General features: G+C 37.1%; 1 protein-coding gene across 2 annotated transcripts in view; it reads left to right on the plus strand.

The window, feature by feature from the left end:
- LOC106071499 (putative ammonium transporter 1) overlaps window positions 1–18,623 on the plus strand; it is a 153,830-nt gene that overhangs the window by 25,592 nt on the left and 109,615 nt on the right. For both annotated transcript variants that reach the window (XM_056043297.1, XM_056043298.1), the window contains 2 exons: window positions 14,522–14,611; window positions 14,740–14,967. In XM_056043297.1, the coding sequence (XP_055899272.1) occupies window positions 14,522–14,611; window positions 14,740–14,967 (318 nt within the window). The remainder of the gene's footprint in view (window positions 1–14,521; window positions 14,612–14,739; window positions 14,968–18,623) is intronic.

Below are 18,623 nucleotides of genomic sequence, written 5' to 3' on the forward strand. Positions count from 1 at the left end.
ATCGAAAACTGGATGTATGCATTCGTAGGATTACATAATGTATTGTATTTATACATGTATGTAGTCTGAAAACTATAGACAATACAATAGCAGCCTAATGAGTTTGAAGCTTTTTGGTATTACTTATAGATTACAGACGTTTCTTCAAAAAATAAGATTGTTACGTCTTACGCATTTCATGTATTAATCTAGTCATGCATGTTGAACTGTGACTTAAAATATGCTAAATCATTGGTTTTCCTGGCTGATTCAGGCAACCCATTCCATTAAAAGATAAGAGAAAGCAGAACGGTTAGAGGGGTACTTACTTAATGTGAAAAGCTCTTGCTTCCTCCTAGTACATTCTCAAAAACGCGATTTGTATATGAATATACCATGACCCATTATTTAAAATATAAATCTCCTTTCATTAAATATCGGATGTGACAGTGCTATATAAATTATTGTAATTATTTTCATCGTTAATGACTTCATACAAGCATAAGTTTGCCATTAATTATAATAGTATAAAAATTGATTTAGATCTAGATTTATTTTTAATTAATTTTTTTTTTGTAAGCCTTAGCCTTAAGTGTAGTATTTTTAGATCTATGTTATTTTACTGCAAATACTGATTATATCAGCAAAAAAGGGCAGCAAAGATTACGATTACTAAGAAAACTGCCATCGTTTAATGTTAGCGAAAAGGCCTTGGCTATGTTTTATCACGCTCATATCTGCAATACTTTAAGTTTCAATATCACTGCCTGGTATGGCAATCTGAGCATTAAAAATAAAAATTAACTTTATAGAATCCTAAATGCTGCTGGTAAAATCATTGGTAAAAAAACAAACCCCATTTGGGCAGTTGTTTGAGACAAACATCTATAAAAAAGCTAACAAGATCCTCGAAATAAAGAATCACCCTTTGTGTCAGGATCTTGTGATTTTACCATCACAAAAGAGATACAAGACACCGATAGCAAAGACAAACAGACACAAACACTCTTTTGTTCCCCTGGCAATCAAATCATTAAATAGGAACAATCTGATATAAACTTTGACACATGTAAAATATGAGTGAGTCTGGTGTGAATGTACACTTTGGTTTCTTATAGTTATAATGTTTTTTGTTTGGTGTAATGCACAAATTGTAAGACAAATTTCCATACGGACAATAAAGATTATTATTATTATGTTAGAAATGAACGAGTAGTCATTCTCTGGCGCTGCCAGGGTCGAGTTTCGCTAAAGAGAAACAAAATTCATCGTAGTCCCTTTAACAGTTTCCACTGAGGAATTTTCTGGTGATGTGGCAGGTCTGCAGCAGTACCGCCCTCTGACAGGCAACGAAGATGTTCCTAGGAATGTTAAGGGCCTTGAAGGTGTTTGTGAGGTCAGTTGTTATTATCCCCTCGGTTGATATAACAATGGGGTATATTGTTATTTTGGACAATTTCCATAGACGCTTAATCTCCAAGCCTAGGTTCCCATATTTTCTTTGTTTTTCTATCTCAGTTTTTCTTAAATTATGAGACAGTGGTACGGCGATATCGATAATGGTAGCGGTTTTATTCTTTTTTATCGATGAACAGCAGATCCGGGCGATTGAAATCTACCGTTTTGTCGGTCAGAATAGGCCTATCCCAGTACAGCAGATGTTCAGTAGACTCGAGAACCTCTTGCGGAGAGTATTTATAATAAGGGGGAGTGTCCTTACCAATCAATTTGTACGTCAAAGCCAGGTGTTGGTGTATTAACTTTGCAACTTGGTTATGGCGACCTAGGTAGGCTGATTCTGATAGGGCTGGACATTCTGCCATAATGTGTTCAATCGAATCGCCCACATTTCCACATTTTCGGCATTTGTCGACAACATTGAGTTTCAGGATATGCTTCTCGTAATTTTTTGTCCTGATTACTCTGTCCTGTATTGCTGTAACAAAGCCTTCTGTTTCAGGGTAGAGATGACCTGCTTTGAGCCATGTTAAGGAAGCAGCCTTGTCGATGTTGTCCCCATGTAATGAATCCGGAAATTTTCCGTGGAGTGTTTTTTCTTCCCATTGGCGAATCTCATGCCCTACGTCGTCCAAACCGAAATTGACATCAGCATTGTGTAGGTTCAGAGGGGTTGCATCGGAGTCGTATTTCCGTAGGAAGGAAACTAATTTGTTGCTGGAGGCGAGCAGTTTTGATCGTATTTTTAAAATTTGCATCTTACACAATTTGAAGATGTTCTGCAATCCACGACCCCCATCCTTCCTGGGCAGGTATAACCTTATGGTGGAGGACTTGGGGTATAGGCATCGAAACTTGGTTAGTAATTTTCTAGTGAGTCTGTCAATGTCATGTAGGTCGGTGTCAGTCCATTTGATCACACCGAACGATTATTATTATTATTATTATTATTATTATTATTATTATTATTATTATTATTATTATTATTATTATTATTATTATTATTATTATTATAAATAAACAAAAAGAAACTTTTTCTTTTCAAATCGCAGAAAGTAGAGCTTTATACCCATATTGAGCTGTGAATAAGTTGGGTGGTTTGCAATTTCGCGGCTGTGTATGTGTTAAAGTTAATTTCTATAAAGTATTGTTAAAGAGCTAATTGTCGCGCCTATCTTTTTTTTTAATTTAATTTTTTTTTCGCTGCGTTATATCAATGTTTTCTAACTTAACCTCTCTCATCCCTCTTTTTGGTTAAATTTCATTGGAACCATTAAAAGACGGGGGAGGGAAGGAGCAAAAAAAATGGGAGTGCCATCAAAGGCCCATGCCGACCAGCAAAATGAATAGGCCAAATCAAAGCAGTCCATGCCGCTCGTGCATAGCAGAAAGTACGGTCTAACGTTTTGCAAATGATAATACGTACAGTGTATAGTGTATTTTTTATTTTATTCTTGTTGAATTTCAAACAAAATTAATTGTAATAAGAATAAATTAAAAAAAAAGAAAGAAAACGTGTTCGGGCCTTCGTGTCTTGCTGCAGTCACTTTTTTTTTTTAAGTTGTCTGCATTGAATTTTTTTTTCTTTGGTCCGGCCCATTTTGTACCGGCCCACCGGACATTTGCCCGTTTCCCCATATAGCCAGTCCGCCCCTGATTCCTACCAGATATCACGTTATTGACATGCTTCCCTCCTCAATTAGCTATATACGTGTTCTCGAAGTGCTCAATTTCAAGCTGCCTCAGATTTAACAACAATAAAAAAGGCGGCTGCTGCTTCGACAGAGATCGTATATATTTTACTGCCAAACAAAGAGGGAGAAAGATATCAGCGCAAGTTTCAAGCAGCTGTGGCTAGATCTTAACCCATCTTTGAGTCGACTGCAACTGGAACTGTGCAATACATGACAAAATATTCGCAAGAAATTAGCGATGAAAATCTTCTAGCAAGATACAACAATGATTCTAAGTTTGCTTTGGCCGCTTAGTTTGATAAACATGTTTCGTGTATTACATAGGCTATAATATTTAATAGCAAGTTGGAGATTTTTAAAAATTAGAAGATCCATTTTTTGAGGGAACAAATAATTGGATCATTATTTTTCGCGGCCTTCGAAAGAGGAATAGACGCTGGTTTGTGTGATCTGTCCCTGAGTCCGTCCGACGTCCCCTTTAGATCTCGTAAACTAAAAAATGTATTGAAAATCCGAAATCATGATATTTTAGATATTTCAAAGTTTTTTGTTTTCAGAAAGCGAAAAATTTATTTTTTTAAATCAACTATGCAAGCAGTGTTTTTCAGTGTCACTTTCAATGACAAATTTAGGGGAGGTAATTTTTTAAAAAAAATGGCCACAGACTTCTTCATTAATAACTCAAGCTTTGTTCGTAGAATCGCGCATTGGTAAAAAAAAAAAAATCATTTCAGGTCACAATGGAAAAAGTATCAATGGCTTATATTAAAATATATTTTTCATTTATTAACTAACTAAATTGAATGAAATGCTGATTTAAATTTTGTTTTAAAAAATATTTTTTTATATGAACTTCACTTTTGTAAAAGAAAAAAAAAAGGAATATGTTATAACGCGTAATATTGATATATACACATTATACACTTGACGACAATCTAAATCAGAGACAGACTGTATTGATCCCAGATCTAGTTTTAATTTTAGATCTAAATGTATTAATAATTTGAACAAAATTTTGTAACAAGAATGAAACTCATTTTTTTTTAAGTTTCTCCTTATTACATATAACAGTTTATTGATTTTCAATATATTGATAATGTTCTTATTTATTATTTAAAGAAAAAAGTGTACGCTTAATGAAAATATTGTTAAGACGTGGGATTTAACTAAAGAAAATAACTCACTGATTCTCAGATCGCTGGTATCTCTCCGATTGCAGAAGCACAATCCAAAATGAAAAATCAATATCCTATATAAAAAGAAATAATGTCACAATCTCCAAATCAAATTTACATATCCCGATTCACTAACACAATTGAAAACAATCCTCAATCCTCAGTTAAGAAATCCAAACTCAAAACTTTCTTAACACATTTACACACTAGTTAAGGTCATTTACGCCCAACAGCATAGACGAAAATCACCCTACTTTGCACGTGGAAAAAATGGTTAGTCAGGGAGGAACACCCCCACAGACAATTGATAAGTAATGCTTTGATTTTAAGTCATTTTTAATGCATGAAAAAAATTTAAATAATTTTGACATCAATAGCAAATCTGCGGCACAAATTAATAAAGAACATAATGGGTATCATCAAAAGTATAAATACTAGTATAGATCTAGAGTCTAGATCTAGATTTCTAGATCTAATCTATATAGATCTAGTCTGAATCTAATTGCTGCATTAAGTTTGCCTATTTAGCAATGGCCGCCTAGGCTGTTACTTTGACATGTAAATACGTCAGCTAAATGTGGAAATTACTGAGATGTAGATATAGGCCTAGTAGTGGAAGATGGATTGATGAATACAAATGATTCATAGCATAAGAAATTTTGAATACCCTATTCTAAATTAATAACATTGCTGCCTCTAAGTTTAGATCTAAACTTTTTGTCACTTGACATAGACATCTAGATGTAGATCTCAATATAGATCTCTATTTTATATTAACATTTAGATTTAGATCTACATTACATATATGCCTCTGTCTCGGAAGACAATGGATACGCCCAGATGAGTCACTGGCTTTGGTTTCGTCTTGAGACGGGGCAGAATTTGGAGTGACTGATCAAGCAAATTCTGGAGCGGCCGAGTTTGTCACAGTTCGTGCATGTTTAGGCATTTGTGCAAGTCTGGCTGACAGTGTAGCTTTCTTTTTCTTTCTCTTGACTGAGGAGCTTCGTTTCTTTTTCTTCTTCTTGACTGAGGAGCTTCGTTTCTTTTGCTTTCTCTTGACTGAGGAGCTTCGTTTCTTTTGCTTTCGGCGAAGTTCTTACCAGCTCGTACAGTCTCCATGCTGTCCGGTCTTGGGCTATCTCCTCCCACATACTTTGGTTGATGCCTGTGGTTCTCATGTCTCACTTGGAGACTTCTCTATAGGTTAGTCTTGGGCGGCTTTTGGGTCTCACTCCCTTCGCAGGTTCCGCGTATAGGATATCTTTAGGGATTCTTACCTCTGGCATGCGAGTGACATGTCCGAGACAGGGTAGTCTTCTCTGTGTCAGAAGAGCATAGATGCTGTGCATACTGGCCCGTTTCAAAATGTCCTGGTTGGAGATATGATCCCCCCAAGAGATGCACGTTATGCGTCTCAGGCAGCGTAAGTGGAAGCTATTTAATGTATGCTCTTGACGCATGTAAGTTGCCCAGCTCTTACTGCCGTACTCATAACACAGGCATTGTAGACTAGGATTTTGGTAGCCGTAGTTAATTTCGTATTTTCCCAGAAAAATATAATTAGAGGTTTAGATATGTGTAGATAAATAGGGATAGATCTATAAGCTGAAAATGACATTAAATAATCGACATAACCATCTAGATATTGAAATATAGATCTAGTTGGGTACTTTGTCATTTTTATTTTTAATATAATAAAAAAAAGTAGTTGTCTATATTATAAAGTAGAATGTGAGGTGTATGTATGTATGTATGTATGTATGTATGTATGTATGTATGTATGTATGTATGTATGTATGTATGTATGTATGTGGCTGCAGGAGTTTGCCAGAGAGCAGTAGTCTTACTACTGTCCCCCCGCCTACGGGGCTCCAGGACCGGATTTTCTGTTAGGGTTTACTCCCTTAGCCTTAGACCTTACAGGGACACACACACAAGGCAGTGCGGCTATTGACCTATAGCTAGGGGTTTGGTTTGTGGGCAACAGGGCGTGTCCGCACGCCGACGGGCCATGCCTGCCTCACATCTTGGGGCCAAACCTCCTCCGAGACCCTTGCAGTTTAGCCTGAGGCTTCGCAGTCTCAGTTTCCATCTGCCACCACGAGGAGGTACTGCATAGGACTTGCTGTGGAGAGGCTATGTACTGGCAAGAGAGACTTACAAAGTTGCTCCCCTTTCACAAATGCTAGCCAGCGGTGGCAACAAGCTAAGCTACCACACTAGACGCTTCACACAGCCATTGGACAGACAAATTGTGATGGCTCGCCATCCCTTTGGACCCGGTCAGTATGGAAGAGAGGCGGGTGCTGACGTGTGGGCAGCCCAGCACTCGCAAATTTACCGCCCAGGCTTTCCCCCAGCAATGGAGAGGTCACTCCATCTCTGACAGTAATGTCTTTGAAAAAACACGGAGAGTGGTAGTTACCGGTGATAAGTTCCTAGCTGATTGGCGTAAGCTGGAACGCCAGGGACCACTCTTGACGGTAGGAGGGGCTTTTTAGCCTCACTGGATAGCTACTGCCTGCCTTAAGCCGAGCAGCCCTCGGACAATAAAGTGCTATCCCGCCACAGCTTGCCGCACCACTGGGTGCTTGGTGCTAAGACAAAATCAAAAAGCAAGCTGCTCACCCGCACCTGCAAATAAAATGAAAAGAAAACCCTCAACATTAATGCGTTTAGCAAGCTGGAACATACGGACAATGTGTCCTGGCTTCAATACTGACCCTGAACTCGTCACCGACATGCGACAAACAGCTATCATCGACAGAGAACTCAGCAGACTAAACATTGATGTGGCCTGCCTGCAAGAAACCAGACTGGCAGACAGTGGATCTCTTACAGAAAGCAACTATACATTCTACTGGCAAGGAAAACCAGAACAAAGCCCTAGAATACATGGCGTCGGCTTTGCAATAAGAAACAGTCTCGTCCCCTGCATTGCAATGTTTCCCATTGGCAATGAAAGAGTAGCACACATGAAATTTGCATCACCGCAAGGCAAAGTTAATATAATCTGTGCTTACTCACCAACCCTTGCTGCACCAGAAGAGGACAAAGACAGATTCTTTCAAGCTCTAGAGGACGTAATTAAAAGTATTCCAAAGTCCGAGCACCTCTATATAAATGGAGACTTTAATGCCCGTGTTGGTGATGGAAATGATGCATGGCCAAAATGCTTGGGACCTCATGGTGTTGGCAAAATAAATGACAATGGCCAAAGGCTACTTGAGTTCTGTAGCTCTCATGAACTGTGTGTAACAAATACATTCTTCTCTGGCAAGGAACGCCATAAAGTCTCTTGGCAGCACCCACGCTCAAAAAGGTGGCACCAGCTTGACCTCTGCATCACCCGAAGGATGGATCTGAAAAGTGTCATCCACACCCGTTCATACCATAGTGCGGACTGCAACTCAGACCATTCACTAGTGCTAAGCAAAATCAAACTACTTTTCAAGAAGGCTTACACTTCCACTCAACCCAGAACTAGGCGAATTAACGTCAACCATGTAGGTGACCCAGAGAAGTGTGCACTCTTTGGCGAGCTCCTGAACAGTTCAATCCCCTCGTTAAGTGATGAAGAAGACATCTCGATCAGATGGGAGAAATTAAGAGACGTAATCTACAGTTCGGCAATCACCGCCTTTGGGCCTCAAAAACACAAAAATGTAGACTGGTTTGAGGCGAATCTAGCACATATGGAACCTTGCATCGAGAAAAAACGATCTGCACACCTCGCTCACAAGACAAAGCCTAATCCAAAATCTCTGGAGGCCTTCAAAAGTGCTAATAAAGAGGCAAAACAAATGGCTAGAAAATGTGCTAACAACTTCTGGAGGGATACCTGCAACAGAATCCAAGACAGTCTCCACTCAGGAAATAGCAAAGCTCTATTTGATGTCATTAAAGCGGCCCTGGGTCCAGCAGTGTCTAAGCCTGCCCCCCTTCTATCCAAATCAGGAGAAAAAATTACAGATCAAACCAAGCAGCTAGAACGATGGACAGAACACTACCTCGAAGTCTATGCCACACAGAATACAGTAGACGATGTCGCCCTGGCTTCTCTACCAGATCTTCCAGTACTGGAATGCCTAGATGAGCTTCCGAGCCTTAGTGACCTCAAAAAAGCCATTAACTGCTTAAAAAATAGAAAATCTCCTGGGAGTGATGGTATCCCAGTGGAAGTAGTGAAAGTCAACGAATCACTCCTGCTCCCTGAACTCTATATTCTCCTCTGCCGCTGTTGGGAAACAGGTCATGTCCCACAGGACATGCGTGACGCAACTATAGTCACAATATACAAGAACAAAGGGGATCGGAGTGATTGCAACAACTATAGGGGTATCTCTCTCCTCAGTATAGTGGGCAAGATCTTTGCTAGAGTGGCACTATCCAGGCTGCAAGTGATAGCTTCTAGAGTCTACCCAGAGTCTCAGTGTGGATTCAGGAGTGGTAGGTCCACTATAGACATGATATCTTCTCTACGACTACTGCAGGAGAAATTTAGAGAGAGAGACAGACCCCTTTACATTGTTTTTGTCGATCTGACTAAAGCTTTTGACATGGTCAGCAGAAGTGGCCTTTTCAAACTCCTGAGGAAAATAGGTTGCCCTCCCAAACTACTGAAGTTAATTGAATGTTTTCACGAGGAAACTAAATGTACTGTCAAATTCAATGGAGCCCAATCAGCACCTTTTGAGGTTTGCAGTGGTGTCAAGCAGGGATGTGTGCTCGCACCTACTCTGTTTGGCATATTCTTCTCCTGTCTACTGCATTATGCGTACAGCGACATAAACGAAGGTGTGTTTCTCCATACAAGATCCTCTGGAAAACTATTTAATGTATCAAGGCTGCGGGCAAAAACCAAGGTTAGGAAGCTACTCGTCAGGGAACTCCTGTATGCTGATGATGCAGCTATTGTGGCTGATTCTGATATTCAGCTACAGTCCATGGTTGACAAACTATCTGCTGCTTGCCAGAAGTTCGGCTTAAACATCAGTCAAAGCAAGACTAAGATACTTGTCCAAAACACAAACACTGCACCTCAAGTAAGCATTAATGGCCAACCACTAGAAATTGTTGATCACTTTTGTTACCTTGGCTCCATCATATCCAACAACACTCTACTGGATAAAGACATAAACAACAGGATAGCCAAGGCAATGGCCACCATGTCACGGTTGCAGAAAAGAGTCTGGGACAACATATTGCTGACTAGCAGTACTAAAGCCCTAGTCTACCGGACCTGTGTGTTGAGCACCTTGCTGTACGGAAGTGAAACATGGTCAACCTACTCATGGCAGGAAAAAAAGCTGAATGTCTTCCACCTCCGATGCCTAAGGCGGATCTTTAAAATAAGGTGGCAAGATAAGATAACAAATGAGGAAGTGCTACATAGAGCAGGATGCCAGGACATCCGCTCTGTTATCAGCAGCAGACGCCTTGGCTGGCTTGGCCACGTTCGTAGAATGCCAGTAGGTCGACTTCCACAGGACATCCTGTATGGCGATCTAATTGAAGGCAGGAGAGCCGCTGGTCGCCCACTTTTACGTTATACGGATGTATGCAAACGCGACATGAAGCTCTTCAAAATCGACACTGGCAACTGGGAAGAGGTCGCACTGGACAGATCCACATGGAGAGAGAGCATAAAGGAAGGGTCACAGATTGCAGATGTCATATACAACAGAAGCAGAAAGAAGGGTGAAAATGCAATGGCGCCTGGTGATTTTATATGCCCAACCTGTGATCGCAGCTGTGTATCAAGGATTGGCCTCTTTAGTCACACAAGAAGTTGCAAAGGGAAAAGATCGTCTCACGAGACGTAAAATGCCACAGATGTATGTATGTATGTATGTATGTTACTTATAGACATCAAAACCGCTTGACCAATCTTGATAAAACTAGGCAGGAATGTTCCTTGAGACCGTAGTGTATGTATTGTAGCCCTAAAACAAACTTAAGACCCTCAAAAAAAAATAAAGTTGTCCGACTCTATTACAGCTATAGTATTTTATGGATCTAGGCCATGTCTACAATGTTGACATGAGAAAAGATCGAAAGGATTTAGACCTAGATCTAATTTTAAGAAATACACTTTGCGCAGATAGTTTTTTACTTTGACCCATGAAAATACAAAAGAAGATCCATTGATTTCATTTTATAATAAAATTAACCTTCAATTTTGTTTTTCAAAAGCATTTTTTACATAAATTAGTTACTTATATCTGTGACTACAGATTTCCTGACAAACATTCTTTCATTAGACAATACCGTAATGAATCGCGTACTAAATATTAATTCGTTTAATTGTTTACTTTATAATCCCATCCCTAGATCTAAAACTCTAATTCAACTCTAAGATGATAAAACTTCTCTTCGCACAGATAGTTTTATACTTTAACACATTAAAATATTAATAAAAGTCCATTCATTCATATTTTGATCAAATAAACATTCAAATTTGGTTTTCTAAAGCTACATTCGTTTACGAAAGCTGCGAAGCCGAGTTGAGATAGGCCTAGATCTATATTCATTCATGAATCGCGTACTAAAAATTATTTCGTTTAATTGGTCACTTTATAATCCCATTCATTTAACAAAGCTATCGCTCTTTTCGTTTTTAATAGATATGAATGTATCGACTTCGGGTAAACCCATTTTCGCAAACCTAATTTTATTTTCGTAGCGAAAGAGAAATAACGTGAAAGGATCATTAGCTACGTTTAACATACATCTAAATCCAATCCACTAGATTATTCAAAAGCATTTTTTACATAAATTAGTTCCTGATATCTGTGACTACATATTTCCTGGCGAACATTCTTTCATTAGACAATACTAATTGGTTACACATTAACACATCTCTCTACTGAGTCTATTCCTAGGTCTAGGTCTAAAACTCTTATTGAACTCTAAGATGATAAAACTTCTTTTCGCAAAGATAATTTTGTGCTTAAACACATAAACATACTAATTATTGTCCATTCATTTGATATTTTAATCAATTTAACATTCAAATTTGTTTTTCTAAAGCATTTTTAATACATTCGTTCGCTGTTCGCTAAAGTTGCGTAGCCGTGTTGAGATAGGCCTATATTCATTCATGAAAAAAGGTCACGCATGCGCAACACAGAATGAACTCTATAAAAGCCAATTTTTAACTCTAGATTAGTGTAGATTTAGATCTATGTCTACCTCAAGATCTACTTTATACTTTATACACATGAACATACAAAATTTAGTCTATTCATCTCAAATTTTAATCAAATATATGTAGGCCTACAAGCAAATGTTTTAATTTGAAAAAAAAAATGGATTTAAGCCTATTAGCTATTTTGATTTGATAGCTTCATTCACACTATTTTTACATTGACACATTCGCTTTACTTATTACATTATTATTTCGTTTAATTGTTTACAAAACACTTTCAGTGACTATATCGAAAGTAATGCGCAAATAAAGACCCGCGGGTCGCGGGTAACATATGTCTAGTATATCTATATTATAAAATAGAATGTGAGGTGTATGTATGTATGTTACTTATAGACATCAAAACCGCTTGACCAAACTTGATAAAACTAGGCAGGAATGTTTCTTGGTAACTAACTTAGACCGTAGTGTATGTATTGTAGCCCTAAAACAAACTTAGGACCCTCAAAAAAATAAAGTTGTCCGACTCTATTAAAGCTATAGTATTTATGGATCTAGGCCATGGTTAACAATGTTGACATGAGAAAAGATCAAAAGGATTTAGACCTAGATCTAATTTTAAGAAACACACTTTGCGCAGGTAGTTTTTTACTTTGACACATGAAAATACAAAAGAAGAAGCATTGATTTCATTATATAATAAAATTAACCTTCAATTTTGTGTTTCAAAAGCATTTTTTACATAAATTAGTTCCTGATATCTGTGACTACATATTTCCTGGCGAACATTCTTTCATTAGACAATACTAATTGGTTACACATTAACACATCTCTCTACTGAGTCTATTCCTAGGTCTAGGTCTAAAACTCTTATTGAACTCTAAGATGATAAAACTTCTTTTCGCAAAGATAATTTTGTACTTTAACACATAAACATACTAATTATTGTCCATTCATTTGATATTTTAATCAATTTAACATTCAAATTTGTTTTTCTAAAGCATTTTTAATACATTTGTTCGCTGTTCGCTAAAGTTGCGTAGCCGTGTTGAGATAGGCCTATATTCATTCATGAAAAAAGGTCACGCATGCGCAACACAGAATGAACTCTATAAAAGCCAATTTTTAACTCTAGATTAGTGTAGATTTAGATCTATGTCTACCTCAAGATCTACTCTATACTTTAACACATGAACATACAAAATTAAGTCTATTCATCTCAAATTTCAATCAAATATATGTAGGTCTACAAGCAAATGTTTTAATTTGAAAAAATGGATTTAAGCCTATTAGCTATTTTGATTTGATAGCTTCATTCACACTATTTTTACATTGACACATTCGCTTTACTTATTACATTATTATTTCGTTTAATTGTTTACAAAACACTCTCAGTGACTATATCGACAGTAATGCGAAAATAAAGACCCGCGGGTAACATATGTCTAGTATATAATGAAATGAAACAATGTGGAGTTTTAGAACATTAGGTTAAATAACAAGTTTATAACAATAGCAACATTGCTGCCTCTAAAACAATGTCTAGAGCTAAGCTTGATATAGACTAGTCACCACACTAGTCCATATAGATCTACATATTAGCCTACATTTATCCGCACTGTTCTTATATGATTATTTATTGCAGCTCTCCTTTCAAGGGAGCTCTTTTTCGAATCTGTTTTCCAGAATAGTTAGAAGAGTCTTTATTATTGATGAAGTGTTGTCCTATTTGCTTTTAAGTGGAAATAACGTCAAATAAGTTTTTGAAATCTTATGACTTTCAACGATAAAAAGAAGACCATGTCTTGAATTTTGCTGTAACATGGGTGAATTCGATTTGGGACGCCTTTGTAATCTTGTTCTTTCATGGTTTCACTTTGTTTAGTATTTGGATATTTAGACATTTAGCACCTAAACGACCACTGCGCCAAAACGGGTCTTCCAAAATGACTTTTGCGCCAAAACGTTTGCGCCAAAACATCCTGCTTAGGCTTTATTATTTTACTATTGTGTTACTAGAAAATGTATACACACGAAGAACTCAACAAGCCATTCTACATCAGTCACGAGTCAGTTGATAACAAAGTCATACTTATGTATTTAGTGTACCTGCTTACAGTCCAATCTGCAATCCCTGCTAATTCTTCCAAAACATGGAGTGTCATTATAAATATCAACACTGTTTAAAAATAATTCATTTCTAACATTAAAATTATTTGTTATGCCTGTATTACAGAGACATAAAATATTTATGAGTAATAATATAACATTAACATCTTGATAGAATGTCAGCAAAATCGTTCAGTATTTGGGATGGTCTTCACAGTCAACTGATAGTTGGTTGTTATAGACTCCATCGGGGTAAATATCATTCGACCTCTTTTTTGCACTGAGAAAACCTAAAGGTTAGTGAATAGTACTCTCAGTAGTTATTTGCTGAATCGATAGGTAGCCACACTATAGCCAAGGTAAAAAGGTGATGAGAATAAGTAGCACTCAAGAAAAATCTTGTAGAAACCGACAACTTTTTCACTATTGGAAGCAACATAAACAAAGAGTGAGGAGCAGACGCAGATGTTCCAAATCGGATCAACAAGGCTAGGCGTACTTTTAACACTCAGCAGCCAATCTGACTGTCCCTATACAATATAAATCCGAATCTTCAATACAAATGTGAAATCAGTTCTTTTAAATGGCGCAGAGATTTTCCATGTGTTAAATGGCCGAGCAAAATCTCTAATTGCATTCATTTGGAAACTATTCAGCAAACACCAATAAAACAAGGGCTGAATTGGGTAAGCTACAGTGTGAAGAACAAAAGAAACTATTTCAAAACTGACTCAGGACTGGAACACACAGAGAAAGAAAAAAAAATGGAAGACTACAGCAAACATGGAGGAGATGGGTAGAACAAAAAGAAAAGACGGCAGAATGGACAATAATGAACATGGACCCAATGGGAGAGAATTTCCCATAATAGAATCCGAAGCATTTAATTTAAATCAAATGTGAACAATATGTAAATTTAAAATATTTATTTTTACATTGCTTTTATTTTTTAGTTATGGACGTTGGTTTTGGACTTATAGAAGCTGGCAGTGTAAGGACCAAGAATACAACACATATTTTAGTCAAGAATATTCTAGATTCATGTAAGAAACACCTGAATGTAAATATAGAAGTTGATCCAATTTTAAAGAGTTATCTGAAGTTTTGTGTAGTCTAAAATATTTGGATGTACAGTTTTTTTTATTCTGGATTTTTTTTATGACTTTCTTAGTTGCCGCTGGCATAGCCTACTGGTTGTTTGGATTTGCGCTTGCATTTGGAAAAGGAAATGGTTTTGTTGGTTGGACGAATTGGGCGCTGGCTGGTCTTGACGACTCGAAAATAGCTTTTGCCGTCTACCAAATAATGTTTGCATCAACAGCAACAACAATAGTAGCGGGGGCAGTATCGGAAAGATGTGAATTTATCGCATATCTTATCTACAGCTTCATTCTTACAGGTAAAAGCTTTAAGCATTTTCCTAGACCCCATTTCTGCCACCTAGACGTGACTTAGATGCATATATAACTTAATGCGCAGTGTTTCTCAAACTAAGTTCCACGAGGCCCTGACTAGGTGTTCCGTGAAGTAATCTCTAAGTAAATACAGGAAAAAAAAAGATTTTTATAAGTTCTAGATAACAACAAAATTCTATAACATCACTATGAACTTAGAACTGAAGTAGATTCTAAATCTAATTTGAAAACAAAGATTCAATCATAGATCAACTATCAAATTATTTACGGTCAAGTTTTCCAAAAGAGCACCACACCATTTTAAAAGAAGTTTTATTATTATTTCTTTTACATTAGTTCATACAAAATATTTGTGCAAAGAATGCAAGATTTTTCTTATGTTGCAACAAAGTATAGAAACAAATTTGACGCCACATCTAATTTTAGAATTCAGATTTAAAAAAAAATACATATCTATATTATAAAGTAGAATGTGTGGTGTATGTATGTATGTATGGATGTATGTTACTTATAGACATCAAAACCGCTTGACCAATCTTGATAAAACTAGGCAGGAATGTTCCTTGGGTACCAACTTAGACCGTAGTGTATGTATTGTAGCCCTAAAACAAACTTAAGACCCTCAAAAAAAATAAAGTTGTCCGACTCTATTACAGCTATAGTATTTTGTGGATCTAGGCCATGTCTACAATGTTGACATGAGAAAAGATCGAAAGGATTTAGACCTAGATCTAATTTTTAGAAATACACTTTGCGCAGATAGTTTTTTACTTTGACACATGAAAATACAAAAGAAGATCCATTGATTTCATTATATAATAAAAATAACCTTCAATTTTGTGTTTCAAAAGCATTTTTTACATAAATTAGTTCCTTATATCTGTGATTACAGATTTCCTGACGAACATTCTTTCATTAGACAATTCCGTAATGAATCGCGTACTAAATATTAATTCGTTTAATTGTTTACTTTATAATCCCATCCCTAGATCTAAAACTCTAATTCAACTCTAAGATGATAAAACTTCTCTTCGCACAGATAGTTTTATACTTTAACACATAAACATATTAATTGAAGTCCATTCATTTCATATTTTGATCAAATAAACATTCAAATTTGGTTTTTAAAGCTACATCCATCTACGAAAGCTGCGAAGTCGAGTTGAGATAGGCCTAGATCTATATTCATTCATGAATCGCGTACTAAAAATTATTTCGTTTAATTGTTCACTTTATAATCCCATTCATTTAACAAAGCTATCGCTCTTTTCGTTTGTAATAGATATGAATTTATCGGCTTCGGGTAATCCCATTTTTGCAAACCTAATTTTATTTTCGTAGCGAAAGAGAAAAAACTTGAAAGGATCATAAGTTAAGTTTAACATACATCTAAATCCAATCCACTACATTAGTAAAAACACAAACTTAGACCCGAAGGTCGCGGGTAAAGTCTGGCGAACATCATTTCATTAGACATTACCAAATGGTTACACATTAACAGTGATTAACACATCTCTCTACTGAGTCTATTCCTAGGCCTAGGTCTAAAACTCTTATTGAACTCTAAGATAATAAAACTTCTTTTCGCAAAGATAGTTTTATGCTTTAACACATAAACATACTAATTATTGTCCACTCATTTCATATTTTAATCAAATTAACATTCAAATTTGTTTTTCTAAATCATTTTTAATACATTCGTTCGCTGTTCGCTAAATAAAGCTGCGTAGCCGTGTTGAGATAGGCCTATATTCATTCATGAAAAAAGGTCACGCATGCGCAACACAGAATGAACTCTATAAAAGGCAACTAGATTAGTGTAGATTTAGATCTATGTCTACCTCAAGATCTACTTTTTACTTTAACACATGAACATACAAAATTAAGTCTATTCATCTCAATTTTTAATCAAATATATGTAGGCCTACAAGCAAATGTTTTAATTTGAAAAAAAAAATAGATTTAAGCCTATTAGCTATTTTGATTTGATAGCTTCATTCACACCATTTTTACATTGACACATTCGCTTTACTTATTACATTATTATTTCGTTTAATTGTTTACAAAACACTCAGTGACTATATCGACAGTAATGCGCAAATAAAGACCCGCGGGTCGCGGGTAACATATGTCTAGTGTTTATATATATTGTTATATATATTGTTATGAACCTTGAGGTGGCACAGATGGGGGTAGTGGTATGTGTGTAGTCAGCCGACGCAAATCGCCCCAGGCCAGCGCTAGACGAGCGCTCAACCGTGACGAGTTACGACGGTCAACCGAGACGAGTGTCAACATGACGGTTCGGGAAGGATCGGCGTCATGAACAGAGCTCACGAGCGTCACGAGGGATGTAGTCATCTGACCACCCAGAATGGTCGCGCGACGTTCTGTCCGGTTCTAGAAGGCCATTAGGGACCCTATGTAAAGAGCGGAGGTGTCGCAGTCTAGACGGTTTAGAAAATGGATTCAGAGCCCGGTTCACTACAGTCCGGTCGACTACAGCACAGTTCAGTGTGGTTCAGTGGTGTGGTTCTGTACGGAGCATTACGACGGTTCAGTGCGGAGTACTATCAAGTACAGTTGAGACGAACGGCGTCTTGATCTTGGTCTGTGATCGAGTCCGTCACAGCCAGCCCAGTGTGTGAAGTCAGTCCTGAAATGTTGAACCCAGTGCAAGCCGGAACGAGACGGAGAGGCCAGTGCAAGAGTTGATACGGCGGTACGGTGTTATCGAAGAGATATTTATACAGTCTTGTGTTACGTGCTGCCAATCGTACAATATTGGCTGTTATTTATTGGACATTAAACTATTACGTTATTTTGGAGCCCTGAATTGTCAAGTACTTTAAGTTGGTGGTGTATGGTGCAGTTTGCAGAGAGCCTGGATAGTGAGATTCGTAACAATATATATTTTTTAAAAGCTTTAAACCTTTTTCATTTAAAAAATTGAAAAAAGTCAAACCTAAAAAGTAAACAAAGTGTTCCGCTATATACTTAGAATGTGCAAAGTGTTGCTTAGAGACCCATATGTCATATTGAAATTAGACATAAAGGCTTCTTAATCTCTAGTGTTGTGATGCGGGATATGTTTTTAATATATTTGCTCTGTTTTGGTCTTCAAAAAGCCAAGGGGAGGGGGAGGTAGACACACAAATTTCATAGACCCATCTTGGGAGCAAAGACGAAAAGATATCCTTACATTGCATCCTATATAGTCGCCACTGATTGACATACACACGCACAAAATTCTTTGGCTCGTCAGTAATAGCAATAAAGCATTAATCTCGAGACGCGGTATCCGGACATCGAATTTTCTGCTTTTATGATTACTTTTTAGCGGCCCCCGTAAGGGGAAAAAGCCGCTATTAGGTTTGTGCAAAATGTCCGTCTGTCCGTCTGTCTGTCTGTCCGTCTGTCGTCTGTCACACTCAGATCTCGAAAACTAGAAGAGGTATGAAAAATATTATTTCACCATTAAATGCGGCTTGAAAAGTTTAGGTGCAACGGCTACTTTTGGTTTTCTGAAAGCAAACCGTTTAATTTATAAAATTAATTATGCAAGCGATTTTTTCATAAAAATACACCAATTCTTAAACAATTACGTAAATGTAAGGGAGGCAATGTTACAATATGCTAA

This window comes from Biomphalaria glabrata, chromosome 10, assembly GCF_947242115.1.
Source record: "Biomphalaria glabrata chromosome 10, xgBioGlab47.1, whole genome shotgun sequence".
Lineage (NCBI taxonomy): Eukaryota > Metazoa > Mollusca > Gastropoda > Planorbidae > Biomphalaria > Biomphalaria glabrata.